The sequence below is a fragment of the Hemitrygon akajei genome, chromosome 11 (genome assembly GCF_048418815.1).
Source record: "Hemitrygon akajei chromosome 11, sHemAka1.3, whole genome shotgun sequence".
Lineage (NCBI taxonomy): Eukaryota > Metazoa > Chordata > Chondrichthyes > Myliobatiformes > Dasyatidae > Hemitrygon > Hemitrygon akajei.
Genome location: NC_133134.1, coordinates 49,739,603 through 49,757,025, shown reverse-complemented (window position 1 = coordinate 49,757,025; position 17,423 = coordinate 49,739,603). Strand labels below are relative to the sequence as shown.

Sequence of the window (17,423 nt, the reverse complement as noted above, 5' to 3'; positions counted from 1 at the left end):
CTCTTAGTTGTGTCAGTGCTGCCATCTGCTACATCTCATGGTTTTCTGCTCGCTGTTGCTTTAGGAAGATCACCTAAACACCATACTTAAGGGAGCAAGGCTTCTTTGCCTTTGGCCTGCAGGAATAGAAAGAGCAGATGTAGGCTTTCTTTAAGTGCAGATATTCAAGGAATCTTCTCCTGCAGAGCATCTGGCCCGGTTCCTGAAGGGTCTGCGTCACCTTCTCTCCCATGAGTCACCTCTTCCGCAGATGTATCCAGGTCAGTACCTACCTGCCCCCTCCAAACATACTTCATCATACTGCTCCTCTCTGTATGAATTATAGCAGTGTTGCCCATGCTGATCATAAGGACCTTCAAAAGCTGGTTTTCCAGGTTATAGATGCAGGGCAAAGTGCCAGCAGCCTGAGAGTACTGAAGCCCATCAGGTCAGCTGAACATGGAAGCTGAAATTATGTGCCTTTTCACCAGGGACCCTGACAGTGCTGATTAACAAATTTCATTTTTGAGGACTGGAACCCTGAAGACTCTTGTGAATGACCAGAAGAATGTCACCCAACTCACCGATGAGGCAGAAGTTCACACCGACCAGAAGAAGTTCAAGTTGAGACCGTTACCTCAGAAGGTTTGGGTTGCATAGCAACAGAGATGCTGCCTCACAGTCCCAGCAACCCAGGATCAACTCAGACCGCTAATGCTGCTTGTCTGGAGTTTGCACGCTCACCAGCCAGTTGCTCTCCTGATCCAATGTGCTTCTGAATTCTACACCTACACATTGTAATGTGGACAGAGATTGGATTCAGATGTCAGTGTAACTGATCTCCTTCTGCATCCATGGACTCTAGACTTAATCCATCAATTATGTCTTCAACACTTTACTGCCCCCACTCCGTGGTCCTTACAATCAATGGGAACTATTTATTTGTTCTATGCATATACCCCCGTCAGATTCTTCACCAGCCTCTTCGATTCTAACAGAACACCCTCGGCTTCAGCAGTACCCACACAAACAGAAACAGGAATTTCTCCTGTTGGCAGGCAGCGGCTATTTGTGTGGTTTTGCCATCCGAGCTTGGGTCCCTGCTATTCACTAGATACGTCAATGTTTTGGGTTTTGGAACTGCATGACACATCTTCAAGTTTGCAGATAGGACAAAGGTGACAGAGGGGTGGGGGTGGGGGAGGCAGGAGTTTGACCTGTTAGGACATTGTAAGCCAGCTCTAATATGATTCAGATAATCCATGGCAAGTATTGGATAAAGTTGAGGTTATCCACTTTGGTTCCAAAACAGAGGGGCAGATTATTACCAGAATGATGAACGTTGAGGGTGAAGCAAAACCCGGCTATCCTTGCAGACCAGTTGCTAAAAGTAAATACTTAGGTGCAGCAGTAGCCAGGAAAGCCAATGATATATTGTCCTTCACTGCAAGCAGACAAGTGCAGAAGGAAGGATGTCTTGTTACAGATGTATAGGGCTTAGTAAGACCACACACAGGAGAACATCTGCAGATGCTGGAAATCCGAGCAACACATACAAAATGCTGGAGGAACTCAGCAGGCCAGGCAGCAGCTATGGGAGAAAGTACAGTCAATGTTTCTGGCTGAAACCCTTTGGCAGGACTGGAGAAAGAAAGCTGAGGAGTAGATTTGAAAGGTGGGGGGAGGGGAGAGAGAAACGCCAGGCAATAGGTGAAACTAGGTGAAAAGACCACACCTTGGCAATTATTTGCAGTTTTGGCTTTCTTATCTGAGAAAGAACATTGTTGCCTTGGAGGGAGAACAAAGAAGTTACTAGACTGTTTCCTGGGACTGATGCACAAAGGGAGATAGAGTTGATTAGGCCCATGTCATTCAGGTCTATATTTACCGGAGCATGGGATAATAATACTCAGGGGTCAGGTCTCAGGATCAAGAACTGAGATCAAGAGAAATTTCTGCTCCAATTGGGTGATGACCATGTGGAATTCCATGTGGAAGTAATGGAAGCCAACTCATTAGATATTTTCAGCAAGATCATAGATATATTTCGAAATGCTGACGAGATCGAGATGTGAGGAGAAGATAGGAGCAGGTTACTGACGTGGGTGAAGAGCAATGATCATACTAAATGTTGGAACTGGCCTGAAGAGCTGAATCGGCCACTTTACTATTTTTTAATGCTTAGGTAATACGTTCCTTCTCTTTGGAATCTCCTCATGCACTTTCTCTAGTCTTTATACCTTTCCTAACTGCTGTCTGAAAGTTGTCTAATTTATCACATTTCAACATTTGCCCTACACCTCTTGTTTCATTACCCTTGCATCTAACTTTGACATACTCTCACATAGCGATCTTAGCAATCCTCTATGTGTAAACAAAATCTCACAATTTTCTCATTTACTCTAACAATCATTTCAAACCTACACTTTCTAGAAGGAATAGCTATCTCTATTTTCTCCAATAAAGCCTTTCATAAGCTAGAATTCTTCCATTAGGACTTCTCTAACCCCTGCTCAGAGAAAAACAAGACAAAAAAATAATCTCTTCAATTTCTCCAAATAAGAGAAGCAGTTTATTCTTGTTATCATCTGATAATTCTTCCGTGTATCTTTCCTAAAAGACTTGACATACTTTCTCACAGATAGAGCCTACAATCTAATACAAAGGTTCAGCTAAGAACAAATCAAACAGTTATAATTGTTTAGCATGAATTCCTCTTTTTTTTGCAATCAATACAGCATTCAGCACAGTGCAAACATAACTCATTGTTTCTGTATGGTCCATTTGGTATGTTTTGCTTTGATACTATTTTGTTGAATCTAAATTCTTATCTCCATAAGTCACCTTCATTTCTCACTGCACTAACAGCTAACCTTTCTCATGCAGTGCCTAAGGGTTCTTACCTGCTCTGAGGACATTTCTGCTCTTTGCAATATAAAAAGTCAGCAACACTAGCCAGAGAAATACCGCTGCTACGAGGGCAAGAAGCTGTAATCTTGTGGCAATTGATTCCCCTCCTGACACCCTAAGGCTTTTCCACCAACTGGAAAGCATTAGTCAGGAGTGAGTATGATGAAATACTCTCCAATTGTCTGGATTAGTGCTGCCCAAATAACGCTCAACAGCCTAAACAGGCTAAACCAAGCAATCTTCTTGACTGGCACCCTGTCAACCATCCTAAATATTTATCCGCTCTCTCACCAGTGTGCAATTGCTCTAGGGTGCATTGTCTATGAAATGTTGCACCCACAAGCGACTCTGACAGCACCACCCAAATGCATGAGCTCTACAGCCAAGCACAACGCTTTATAGTGCCGGCGACCCAGGTTCAATTCCCATGGCTGCCTGTAAGAAGTTTGTACGTACTCCCTTTGATCGTATGGGGTTCTTCCAGGTGCTCCGGGTTTCCTCCCATGTTCTAAAGATTTACCATATGGTAGCTTAATTGGTCATTGTATATTGTCCCGTGATTAGGCTTAGATTAAATTGGGGGAATGCTGGGTGGTGCGGATTGAAGGGTCAGAAGGTCTACTCCAAGCTGTACATCGATAAAATAAAATAATTAAAGAACATATGGTACCTAGGAACACCGCCACCTGCAGGTTCTCCTCCCAGCTGCACAGTATCCTGACTTGGAAATTTACCGCCAATCTTTCAGTGTTGTTGGGTCTAAATCTTACAACTCCCTTCTCAACAACATTGTGGGAGTAGCTTCACTTGAAAGACTGCAGTGAGTTCAAGAAAGAAGCTCATCATTACCTTCCCAAGGGGAAATAGGGATGGGTAATAAATGTCAGCCTTGCCAGCAATGTCCAAATTCTGAAAATGAATTATTTAACCATGTTTCTCCTGTTATTGGAAACAGTTCCATATCTATATTGGAGAAACCGACCTGAATTCCTGAATTTTTAACCCCTTATCAAATAACTCCTTCATATCTACCACAGTCTTGGATGCTCCTGATTTTCCATGTAGCTGAAGTTCTTTGTCACTTGAAACTTACTTGTCAATCTTTCTGAGTCTTTGACACCTTGCTGAATATCCAGAATGTAAGCCATGGTTTAGTTTAAGAGGAATTTTGACAATCATATGGACAGGCAGGGAAGGAATTGAAGGAAATAGACCAAGTTTGGCCAATAATGAGACATAGAACATAGAACAGCGCGGTACAGGCTCTTCCGCCCACAATGTTGTGCTGACCCTTAAACACTACCTCCCATATACCCCCCCACCTGAAATTCCTCCATATACCTGTCTAGTAGTCTCTTAAACTTCACTAGTGTATCTGCCTCCACAACTGACTCAGGCAGTGCATTCCACACACCAACCACTGTCTGAGTAAAAGACCTTCCTCTAATATCCTTCTTGAACTTCCCTCCCCTTATCTTAAAGCCATGTCCTCTTGTACTGAGCAGTGGTGCCCTGGGGAAGAGGCACTGGCTGTCCACTCTATCTATTCCTCTTAATATCTTGTATACCACTATCATGTCTCCTCTCATCCTCCTTCTCTCCAAAGAATAAAGCCCTAGCTTCCTTAATCTCTGATCATAATGCATACTCTCTAAACCAGGCAGCATCCTGGTAAATCTCCTCTGTACCCTTTCCAATGATTCCACATCCTCCCTATAGTGAGGCGACCAGAACTGGACACAGTACTCCAAGTGTGGCCTAACTAGAGTTTTATAGAGCTGCATCATTACATCGCATCTCTTAAACTCTATCCCTCGACTTATGAAAGCTAACACCCCATAAGCTTTCTTAACTACCCTATCTACCTGTGAGGCAACTTTCAGGGATCTGTGGACATGTACCCCCAGATCCCTCTGCTCCTCCACACTTCCAAGTATCCTGCCATTTACTTTGTAATCTACCTTGGAGTTTGTCCTTCCAAAATGTACCACCTCACAATTCTCCGGGTTGAACTCCATCTGCCACTTCTCAGCCCACTTCTGCATCCTATCAACATCTCTCTGCAATCTTCGACAGTCCTCTACACTATCCACAACACCACCAACCTTTGTGTCATCTGCAAACTTGCCAACACACCCTATTACGCCCACATCCAAGTTGTTAATGAAAATCACGAAAAGTAGAGGTCCCAGAACCAATCCTTGTGGGACACCACTAGTCACAACCCTCCAATCCGAATGTATTCCCTCCACCATGACCCTCTGCCTTCTGCAGGCAAGCCAATTCTGAATCCACCTGGCCAAACATCCCTGGATCCCATGCCTTCTGACTTTCTGAATAAGCCTACCATGTGGAACCTTGTCAAATGCCTTACTAAAATCCATTTAGATCACATCCACTACACTACTCTCATCTATATGCCTGGTAACCTCCTCAAAGAACTCTATCAGGCTTGTTAGACACAATCTTCCCTTCACAAAGCCATGCTGACTGTCCCTGATCAGACCATGATTCTCTAAATGCCCATAGATCCTATCTCTAAGAATCTTTTCTAACAACTTTCCCACCACAGACATAAGGCTATAATTACCCAGACTACCCCTACTTCCTTTTTTGAACAAGGGACAACATTTGCCTCCCTCCAATCCTCCAGTACCATTCCTGTGGACAACAAGGACATAAAGATTCTAGCCAGAGGCTCAGCAATCTCTTCCCTCACCTTGTGGAGCAGCCTGGGGAATATAACGTCAGGCCCCGGGGACATCCGTCCTAATGCATTTTAACAACTCCAACACCTCCCCTCCCTTAATATCAACATGCTCCAGAACATCAACCTCACTCATATTGTCCTCACCTTCATCAAATTCCCTTTCATTGGTGAATACTGAAGAGAAGTATTCATTGAGGACCTCACTCACTTCCAGAGCCTCCAGGCACATCTTCCCACCTTTATCTCTAATCAGTCCGACCTTCACTCCTGTCATCCTTTTGTTCTTCACATAAGTGAAGAATGCCTTAGGGTTTTCCTTTACCCTACTCACCAAGGCCTTCTCATGCCCCCTTCTTACTCTCCTCAGCCCCTTATTAAGCTCCTTTCTTGCTACCCTATATTCCTCAATAGCCCCATCTGATCCTTGCTTCCTAAACCTCATGTATGCTGCCTTCTTCCACCTGACTAGATTTTCCACTTCACTTGTCACCCATGGTTCCTTCACACTACCATTCTTTATCTTCCTCACTGGGACAAATTTATCCCTAACATCCTGCAAGAGATCCCTAAACATCGACCACATGTCCATAGTACATTTCCCTGCAAAAACATCATCCCAATTCACACCCGCAAGTTCTAGTCTTATAGCCTCATCATTTGCCCTTCCATAGAGACCATAGAGTAACAAAACTAGAGAACTAAAGATAGTGAGTGGGCAAAGAGGGTGAAGGGATTTAAGTCACAAATCAGGAGGCATGACCTCATTGAATGGTAGTGAACTCAAGGAGGTAAACAGCCTCTTTCTCTTTCCATATTCCTACAATACACATGCATCCTTTGCACCCCAGTATTGGTTAGGCTTCACAGAACACAGAAGGGACAGGGTCTTCATTCCATTATGTCCTTGCTTTCTGTGATGTTAATTTAAACCAGACATTTGCTATACTGGCTGTAAAGTTTGGAAATAAGTCTGACTTTCAGATGCATTTTAATACTATGACAATAGCTGACATAATTTAAAAAAATAATTTATTAAACTAAAACTAACTGAAAGCTCCTGAAAAGTGTAAGACAGGTAAAACATTAAATTAAAGCCAATTAATGCCCTTTTCTTATCTGCAACCTTACACTTGATATTCAGATCAACGGAATCTCCAGCGCCTTATCTGGCACAGTATTTGAGTAGTCTTTTCTGCAGAGTCATTACTGGTAATCTCAGCAAAACAGGACTACTAATTGCCTAACAATCTGTAATTCTCGGACTGCTGTTTGGCAATAGGTCCACAGAAGTCCCAGCTTTACTGATGTTTAAACATACCATTGCTGGTTTCGTATGGAAGCGCGACGCCAAAGCTCAGCCCATTCTTGGGACATCTCAAAACCTTATTTAATTAGTGATTTTTTTTCCTTTGTAGTGGAACAGTACGGCCAACTTGTACAGAGCAAGGTCACACATGTTTCAAATGCTGATATGTTTTGCTGTGGCTGGTTAGGTGGTTAAAAAGTAGTCAGCTTATCAGGAAGACTCCATAATCTTTGCTAAAGCTACTTAAAACCGTAAAGTATTAAAATCCGGATATATAAAGTGCTCTTCTTCCAGACACGTGACAATTGCAAATCTTATTGACCCAGCCTTTGTGCTTTCCTTGTCAGTTATATGCTAAGCGTGGGAAAAGACTTTCATAGAAGAATTAGTCAAGTTTGATTTAGTCATGAGAGCAGGCCTGGAGACTCCTGTAACTAAAGACCCCAAAGCTAAACTGCGCCTCTCACAATATACCACGGTCTACCTTTTTAACTGCTCGGGTTTAGATTTATCCCAAAAGGTGAACTAACTTTAAATATTTTCATGTCCAGGAAATTTACTACACCTGAATGCCCGTAAGCAAGAGAGCGGAACAACTGGGTGATCCAATGCCAACTAACACTTATGCAATGGATTTCTGACCTAAGACATGTTATCCAGCGAGCTGCGACTCATTCCAGCAAACAGATCACTCCTCCGCCGGCACTCTCCCTCTCTCCGACTGCACTGGGTGGTTCCTAGGCAATGTTTGCGGCTATTAATTTGTAATGTAGAAAAAAAGCGCCACTTGCAATCTGTGCATGCTGCACTCAATCTGGAAGGTCCGTCTAATATTAACCCCGGTGAATGCACTAAGGAGAGTGGGCGGGAAAACAAACCTACAATGACCGTGATCTATTGGGCGTTATTTCCAAAGCGACACGTGATATTGCAGGAACCTTTGTAACAACTTAAAAGTCGCTGGCAGCCTGGACCGCGTATCAGAGAAAGGCTGCCTGCTATCCTCCCACCGATCGCCGCAAACATGACTGACCTGACAGAAGCCGACAAAGGCCATGTTCGCAGCATCTGGAAGAAGCTGTTTGCAGATGCCGAAGCAAACGGCAGGACAGTTGTGTTGAGGTAAGGGGCGAATCTTCTTTACCTGTTGTTTTCCTGGTGGTTGCGGTGCACACGAGTCCTCCTCCACTCTTCTCTCCAGGAACTGATATCACTCATCCTCTTTCAGAGAAAAACAAACACACAACTAATGTCAAAGCAGCAATAAGATCTATTTTTAGAGATGGTTTCTTATCGCGAAAAGGACGATTTGTAACCTCAGCAGGGATAGAAAAAAATGCATAGAGCCAAAATGCATAAAGAGAGTTGTATTTAAATAACGCCCTTCACAAGCCCAATTAAGTACTTTTGACACCGTGGCATCGTCTAACTTAGCAAGCAATAATACCAGGTAATTGTCAGATGACGGATGCCTTGGTATTATTGAGGGTTACATTTTGACTACGATTGCAGGCATGTCCTTGGTAAATTTGTGTTGTAGGATCTTACAAATTCTGCAGAGAGGGGACTGAGGCCTTGGTTTTACCCTTTCCCCCAAAGAAAGAGAACATAAATGTACATTAGTCGAAAAAGAGAACATAGATATTAGGTATTATATAAAAAGGTGAGAAACTCTACATAAATAGGTACAATTTATTGGTTTGTGTACAACTTGTTACATTTTTTTTGCAGAATACTTAGTGAATCATAAATACCAAATGTTAAAAGTTTTGTGGATGATGGATGGAATTTGGAAAGTTGAATGAAACTGTTGAAAATTGCTAAATATGGAGAAATAACAACAGCAAAGTTGCTCAGTCTAATTTCAGTGTTAACTGCTTATCAAACTACATGTACACCCTGACTTGTGGAAATATGTTTAAATGCTGGTTCACATTTTCATTTCTCTCCAGATGAAACTTCTGTGAGTGATTACTGATTCTCCTGCAAGCTTTATTAATTCGAATCCAAGTGTGGTTTAGGATGTTCGTGAAGTTTTCAAAAACTGGCTGCAGTTCTGGAAAGGTTTGCATGTATTTAGTGTGGGGAGAGGAGGGGAAAGTTTAAAGAGGCGAGAGGCAAGTTTCTTACGCAGTGAGTGGTAGGTGCCTGGAATAAGTTACCAGGGTTAGTAGTTGGCGCAGGCTGTTCGGTGAAGTTCAAGAGGCTTTTAGACAGATACATAAATGTGAGGGGAATGGAGGTAAACACAGATGATTCTGCAGATGCTGGGTATCCAGGCAAAACTCACAAATGCTAGAGGAACGCAGCAGGTCAAGCAGCATCTATGAAGAAGAATAAACAGTTGTCGTTTCAGCTTGAGACCCTTCATCAGGAAATTGAGGTATATGGGTGATACACAGGAGGACATTTATTATAAATTGGTGTCAAGATCAGCACAATATTGTGGGCCAGGTAGCCTGGGCAGTGCTGCACTATATGGGGCCCTAAGTTCATCTTTCACGCTAAGAAGCTGTGGACGGTGCTAAAGAGATTGCAGCTAATGTCAGGAAAGTCATGTACGTGCAAGTAGCTGTTTGGGGCATTTTGAGTCAAGACTGCAATGCCACAATCACCAAGTGGGCATTTGAGATCATTTCCACCACTTGCAGAGGGGAAACTGACTGAACAATTGGTACCATGTTTTGGTCTGGTTTACTGATGTCCATCGACTTCAGCAGAGGAGAGGAACGGGGAGAGTTGAGAAGAGTGTAACATTTCTGTAAACTATGTTAATTGTTTCTTTCTTCTTTTGAGTGTTGATGCGCCATCAATAACTCACGCTGAGACTTAGGAAGTGAGATATTGGCTTTTATTGACTGAAGAACAACACTACATCCTGGGAAAATGAGGGAGAGCAGCAGACCACAGTTGCCTTTATACAGGGGTCTGTGGGAGGAGCCACAGGGGCAGTCAGCAGGGTCTGTGGGAGGAGCCACAGGAGCAGTCAGACAGGTATATCTAGTTCACCACAAGTGTGTTATTTGACAATAGTTTGATTCAGCTGTCTTAGCTTTGTGCTTGAATGTTTCTGAATATCAGAAGCATTTATTGTTTTGACAGCTGGGTATGCTGTGACGTAGCTGGCTGCAAAAGTTTTAAAGTAGAACTTCTTAGCCACCTGTCACATGACGATGCCCACATTACTGACAACGTATGGAGTCACACTGTGAATGCTCAACATTGTGCTCTCCAGGATTTCCTTTGCTCTGCGGGATTTCTGGATGATTCGCTGCAGATGATATGTTTTGGGCTAAATGAGTATGTTGAAAGTTCTTGTTGTTTAACAGACATGTATTTTTAATTGAATTATGAACTCCATTACGCATTGCTATATTCAAAGGAGAATTCCGAGTCCTCACTTGGTACTGCTGGTGTGGTTAGGACTTGCAATACAGCCTTGATCTGCAGGAATTGTGGTCACCCTACACACCAGTTACCCCAGATACTAAGGGCACCCTACTACAGAGCTCTCACAACATCAACAGTTCTTTTATTATTCTGTCAATGATTCATGATCCTGTTCTGTCTATTTTTTGGGTGATGTTGGCATATTTTCCTTGCACTTCACATCTGAATACCCAGTTTCTCCCCAACAATATATCTTCCCTTAACCCTAGATGATACGTTAACTTTCACTGCTTTCTGCACTCACTTGCTATGGATCCTTTATGCTTTTCATGATTCCTTTCCATTATACATTTCTTGAACAAAAGTCTTCTATTTTTGTTACATTTCTTGCAATCTTTGTTGATGCTGTCCACACTGTCTTACTGCAATTGACATCTTCCTCTAGGAACCACACTCTCTACAAAGTGCACAATATGATCTCACTGAACCGCTCACCTCTGCTGCCAACACCCCTCAGAGTTACAAGACCACACCAAGTAAAACAAAACACCTAAGTGTACAGCTGCACCATCCTCTGTAATGGTAAGTTCCAATCCAAACCCCCAAGAAAAGATAAAGAAAGACAGGTTTGTAAAGTCTCAAAACAGAGTTTACTTCTTTACTAAAAGCTTGAGGTAGAATCCTAAGCTTATTCACATTTGTACAACAATTGAGATAAGTGAAAATATGTCTCTTGATTTATTTTCTTTTGGTATGAAGTTCAGTTCTGTTTTGTATTCCCTATAAAATATTGACTCCGATGATTGGTGTGGCAGTGTTTACATTCTGTGCCACTTTTATTTCTATTTGTAATCTTTCTTTTGTAATTCATGCAAAATTGTCTTATTCATACACTGAGTCTGCTCTGCCATTCAACCAGGATGTGACTGAATGTGTACTTCAAACCTTTCTTTTCACTGTTATATCCCATGATATCCAGCCCTGTCACGGTGTTACCATTTAATATCCCGAAGCACTACATACATGAGAGGATGGGCCTATACCAGTGGAAGATTAGTAGAATTGTCAGAATGCATGATTGAACACATTACATTTGGGATGTTTAATGGGGTTGTAATTATCAAAATAAAATGCATGGAAGCACCTAACCTATTAAGGCATGGAAAATTCAAAACCAGGGATGCACAAGATCCTACCAATAGAACATGGAATATACTGCTTGTTTTATGTGCTATAGAGAAGTATGATAAGGTGGACAAAGAGAGTGTTTGACCATTTTGCACTACAATGCACTTTGATTATTTTGTTCTAATTACATTGTTTCTTGTACAATTTATGTTTAATATCTGCTTTTCTTGTGATCGTTGTGTATCGGACACTGTGTGCCTGTGATGCTGCTGCGGGTAATTTTTCATTCTTGTGCATATAATATTAAACTCAGCTTTACTTGGACTTTGACTAAGCATGTGAACCATGAGCTTCGTTCATTTTGGATGAAGCAGCCAGTGGAGATTAGCAGGTTGAGAAGGAGCAGAGTACAGTAAATAAGCTTCCATTTCCGACATCGTGACTGTAGCAGATGCTTACAGGAATTCAGCAAACAGCCGCGTGGGGAAGCTGCAAATTGAGATTCAACAGCGAGCATGGGTTCACAGATGTTAAATATGGTGCCAGAAAGCCAGGTACCATCGTGTTCAAACTCAAAATAACGTCTAATACGTCTAAGTATTCCATCGTGTTTGCTTGTCAGGTTTCTGCTGCAGCCTGTCCCGGTCGGTTTCACACAACTCCCGAGTGCTCTTCAGCAAAACTTGCACATGTTGCTGTGTTTCACAACATTCCTGTCCCTCTCCTCACTGCAGGTCATCTACGTCTAATGTCTCACCGTAAGTACACTTTTTCCTCCGGTTTGAGAAAACTGAACTCTCTGTCTAAGTGGTCACTGAGCAGTGGTTCAATGGTTCTGTTTAATATCAGAGATTATACAGTGTCCAACCTGAAATCCTTACTCTTCACAGACATCCATGAAACAGAGAGAGAAAAAAACAAAGAATGAATGACAGAAAAGCGTTAGAACCCCCAAGCCCCCCTCCCACGCACAAGCAGCAGCAAAACAACAAACTTCCCCCCACTTATTCCAGCAAAAAGCAGTAGCTACCCCACCACCCACCAAGCAATAGCAAGCCCCCAGAACCTACAGACCATCAAAAATTACTGTCCAACCCAACACTTCAACATGCCCTCTCTCTCTAATGAGGGAAGAGGAGATAGCACTCCTGCCACAGTGAGAGAGGAGGCCAATAGCTCGCTGCTTTGATTTTACAGTCTGTAGCATCATTTATTTCGAGATCCCCCAACTTGAGCATCAGCACCAAACTCTCTCACCATTGAGAGAGAGAGAGAGTCAGAGCGATCGCTCCAGTGCAGAGACCTCAATAGCCGCGCCGGCTGTCTCGATGCTTTGATCTCCTGTGACACTTCATTCGGCGGGAAATCAGGTTGTCCGAAGGCGCACGTCTTCCAGGCCGCACCTGGAGATTCGGAAACACAGGCTGCTCGGCGTGGGCTGAGAATCCACATAGCTCGAGTACAGATCGGAAAAAAGGGCCATGAGAACAGAAGACTTAAACTGACCACAGACCACAGAGTTACACCGCTGGGTCATGAACATGACATACATTCACTCTAGCACACTGAATGGAATGCATACATTTCCTTTCCTTTGAAAGGGATCAGAGGTTAACTAACAGGAGTAGAGTAGTCACAGATGCATGTATCTATCCTCGTGGAAGTGACAGCATTCTGCAACAGTGGCCCAACGTTTGGTGATGGTGCTGAAATAATAGTTGATATGAGCATGATCACCTTAATCCTCCTCCTCCTCGCCTTCCTCATGCCCCCTCATTGCGAGACTTTAGACATTAAATGACCTGCAGCCAGGACAGGGAGAGGAATGTAGTGGAACACAAAAGCACATGCAAGATTTGCTGAAGAATGCTTGAGTGTTGTGGGACATCCGAACAAGCTACAGCAGAAACCTGAAAAGCGATCACAATGGACTACTTAATAGAGGAGTTCAAAACCATCTGTACGCAGGGCTTTACGCTGAGGGAGTTCATGCTTTCCAATGGAAGATTGAGAATCCAACCATAATGTCGCATCAGTTGGGGAGATGGTCCAACTTGCACGTGACATAATCAGTGCACACTTAGAAGGTGGCTGTTACAGCTCCTGGTACCAGTGTTCCGGGGGGGGGGGGGCGGCTTATGGTAGTTCACCAATTTGACTTCTGCCATCTTACTGGATGCCACAATTGGGGATGGGCAGTAGCCCAGTGAGATGTGGCATTTCTCCTTCAGGAGGAGCACATTCACCCTTCACCGTTCCTACACTTTGCTCATGTTTAACATCAGCAAGCAGCCCTGTGCTGGCCCCTCCAGGGCTGTGATATTGCAGTTCAAAGTTGGATCTTCTTGCCTTAGAGCTGTTTGGTCTCCCCCGAAAGGCAATTAAAAGTACCTGGAAAGAGGCACTGCTGACGTTATGTTATGCTGTAATCTCAGATCTTCAAATCCTGCATGCCAGCTGCTCCACTGTACATCTAGAGTGGTCCAGGCAGTGGAAATATGTTCCTCCAGCCTCTTGTTATTTCTGCATTCTCATCCACTCATTTATATAAATGAAAAACAACTCTGTGCCAACTATCAATCCCCGTGGCACACCTCTAGTCCCAGGCTTCCAGTCTAAACACCATCACCCCTACCTTCAAGCCAATTATGAATCTAATTAAGTACCTCTCTCTGGGGTCCCTTGCAACCTAACTTTCCAGACAAGCCTCACATGTGGGACCTTGTCAACGACCTTGCTAAAGTCTGTATAGACTTCATTGATCTCTTAATAAAGATTTCTGATGCACAGAGGAACTTCAAACCCACTTCACACCATGCAAATCTTAGGAAGTTTAAAGAAGTGTAGAAATTGCCAAATGTTTGAGTGATCAAAGCATTAGCCATGAGAAATTTTACTTATTGAGATTCAGCGTGGAATAGGCCCTTCCGGCCCTTTAAGTTGCAGTGCCCAGCAATCCTGCAATTTAATCCTAGTCAGATCACGGGACAATTTACAATGACCAATTAACCTACCAACTGGTGGGAGGGAACGGCAGCACCCCGAGGAAACCCACACAATCACGGGGAGAATGTACAAACTCCTTACAGTCAGCAGCAGGAATTGAACCTGGTACTTTACAGTCATGTGGTAACTACAGTGCTACCGTGCCACCCTGTGTCAGTAAGTAGTTGAATTCATTTTTAGATTTTACCGGCAGTGGTTCCTTCTTTCTACTGCCAGGCATTCGTTGTAACATTGGTCATAACACAGCAGTAGGAGCAGTGAGCTTCAAAATGGCTGTGCTGATGTCTGCTGACTGAGAACAAGATCTATTTGCTCCAATGTTTCCAGCAGCTATTAGCTGTGCACATTGTAACACCTAGAGTAGTGTAACTTGGTTCTTGTGTCAAAAACGTGCTTGCGTGTATAGGATGCCATTGTGGACAAAATGTAGCACTAGTATCACCCTGCAGTAAAATCACAAAGCCACATGCAACACATTGATTTGAATGTGGCTCTGCCACTGTTCAAGCAGGATCATGATGTCAGCTTGGTTTTACTTAAAAGAAATGCTCACTTGAGTCTCGTCAAACTACTTGCACGGTCTTAACGATGATACTAGAAGTTTAAGGGAATTTTCTGTAACAATCTTAGGCATCTTGCACTGCAGCTCAAAATAATGATGTACCACATCAAGGGAATATTCAGTACATATTTAATACCCTTTCCATGTTTAATTTTGCTAATTGACTTCATTTTATGTAGATGTTTTATGCATGTTATAATGTGCATCCATTTAAATCAAAATGTATCTTGTTATTTCAAAATTCATCCACTAAATTGAGTACTATCAGCGTAGCTCTGGAGTTACTGCTTTGCCAAAGTGTGAAAGTCATTATTACATTATTACTGGAATAACTTATCATCAAATGCTGATGGCTAGTGGACAAAGGTGAAGTTAAGGTTCATCGATAATGTCAAACAATCCTCTTAGCATATCATTTATTACTTAGATGAATTGCTAATAATTGCGATATCTGAACTATCTTTATACAATATATATTTGCAAATCTAAAACCTGAACACATAGGTTGCAAACAAAGAAAAGCTATTATTCACATAACTTCCACCTTTATGCAATTGTAGTAGATGAGTTCCATTTCTTTCTTTAAATCATTGGATCTCTAAATTAATTTTCAGGAACCAATTCAATCAGAATTAGAATCAGGTTTAGTATCACTGGCATATGTCATGAAATTTGTCGTCTTTGCTGCTGCAGCTGTACTTCGCAGTACATAATAATAGAGAAAATACTGAATTACAGTAAGTATTTACTGTATATATATGCAATAGTTAAATTAAATAAGTAGTACAAAAATTTAAAAAATAACTAATGTGGTAGTGTTCATGGGTTCAATGTCCATTCAGAAGTCTGATGGCAGAGGGAGAAAGCTGGTCCTGAATCATTGACTGTGTGCCTTCAGGCTCCTGTACCTCCTTCCTGGTCGTTACAATGACAACTAAGTGGGTGATGGGAGCCCTTAATGATGGATGCCACCTTTTTGAGGCACCACTCATTGAGGATGTCCTGGATACTACGGAGGCTAGTGCCCATGATGGAGCTGACTAAGTTGTCGTGATTAGTATCCCACTACCTACAGAAGTCTATACAAATGGAAAGCTACCAGTTTCACAGATTCCTACCACAATTCATTACAGTTATTTTTATCTCTGTAGCTCAGAAGTTTTTCTTAACACCCTAATATTTTGTTTCATTTTGAATATATGAATATGTTTGTCATTTTGTCCAATATTTCCATTTTTCACAGATTTGTAGATTCAGCATAATAATATTGTCTGCTTTGTCAATGGATAATGTAATCGCCCAACTATTTCTGGAGCTTCTTAACATGAAACCAATACCACTTATAGGCTTAACACTCTCACTGTGCCACACAATTCTGTGAGAGAAACTGGTCGTCTGACCGCCGGAAAAAACACTTCTGTTAATCACTGTGATGCCCAGTGGGCTGATTATTTTCTGTGCTGCCACCTTTGTTTTGTTCCTCTTCTCTTCCAGTTGTCTGACTCTTTCATTGCTCCTCTCTATATATAAGTAGTTGGAAATTTGGAGAGTATAACCAGGTACTATTATTTTTCTTGACAACTATTGCTGTTTTCTACTATGCAATATTAACTATCAGATTTTAAAATTATAAAAGTTATTTCTGAATGTCATTGTTTTCCATCTCTTTAAATTCAGTTAAAAGTAACACACCATTTTATTTAGTTACAAGAGATCTCTGTACTTTTATTGCCAATGAATTAAAAATATACTTAACTTGTATGCATCAGGTTGTTTACAGATCACCCTGAAACAAAGAAGTACTTCAAAAATTTTAAGAACATTTCAACTCCAGAAGAAATGCAAAAATCAGCTCAGATCAAGAGACATGGCAAGGCGGTGATGAACCGACTGAATGACATAGTGGAGAATCTGGATGATTGGGATTCAGCCTGCGTCGTCATGACCGACTTGGCAGAAAGGCATGTTTATAAACATAAAGTGGAAGTACAGAACTTTCAGGTAAGTCCCTGATTTGCACAGTGTGTATCTCGTTGTTTATTTTCTCAACAAATTCACAATTTATACAGCTTGGTAAAAAGAAGGCCGTCAAGTCTCCACAAAGTCTTACGTATTCCATTAATCCTTATATGAACATTACCAGACAAAATCTGACATTGTATCAAATAAGGAATCAGTAGGCAAATGACCAAAACCTCATTAATAGTTTAATAAGGATCTTTAAAAAAAGAAAGAACAGCAGGGAGGTTTAGGAGAGAAAGGTTTTAGTCTCCAGTGCTGCAGGGATTAAATTGGTGATGTGCAGACGGCCAGATATCTGAGCTGAGGATGGAGGCCAGGAACGACTTGGTTTAAATAAACAGGAACAGTTAAATCAAGGCATTGTTTAATTGCAATTTTGTGTATGTCAACAAATATGGGTAGCAGTGGAA

The 17,423-nt window shown here is 42.1% G+C and overlaps 1 protein-coding gene across 2 annotated transcripts in view; it reads left to right on the top strand.

Moving 5' to 3' along the window:
- Positions 1-17,423, top strand: part of luc7l (LUC7-like (S. cerevisiae)) — a 134,937-nt gene that overhangs the window by 113,474 nt on the left and 4,040 nt on the right. For both annotated transcript variants that reach the window (XM_073060819.1, XM_073060820.1), the window contains one exon: positions 16,761-16,992. In XM_073060819.1, coding sequence (XP_072916920.1) covers positions 16,761-16,992 — 232 coding nt within the window. The remainder of the gene's footprint in view (positions 1-16,760; positions 16,993-17,423) is intronic.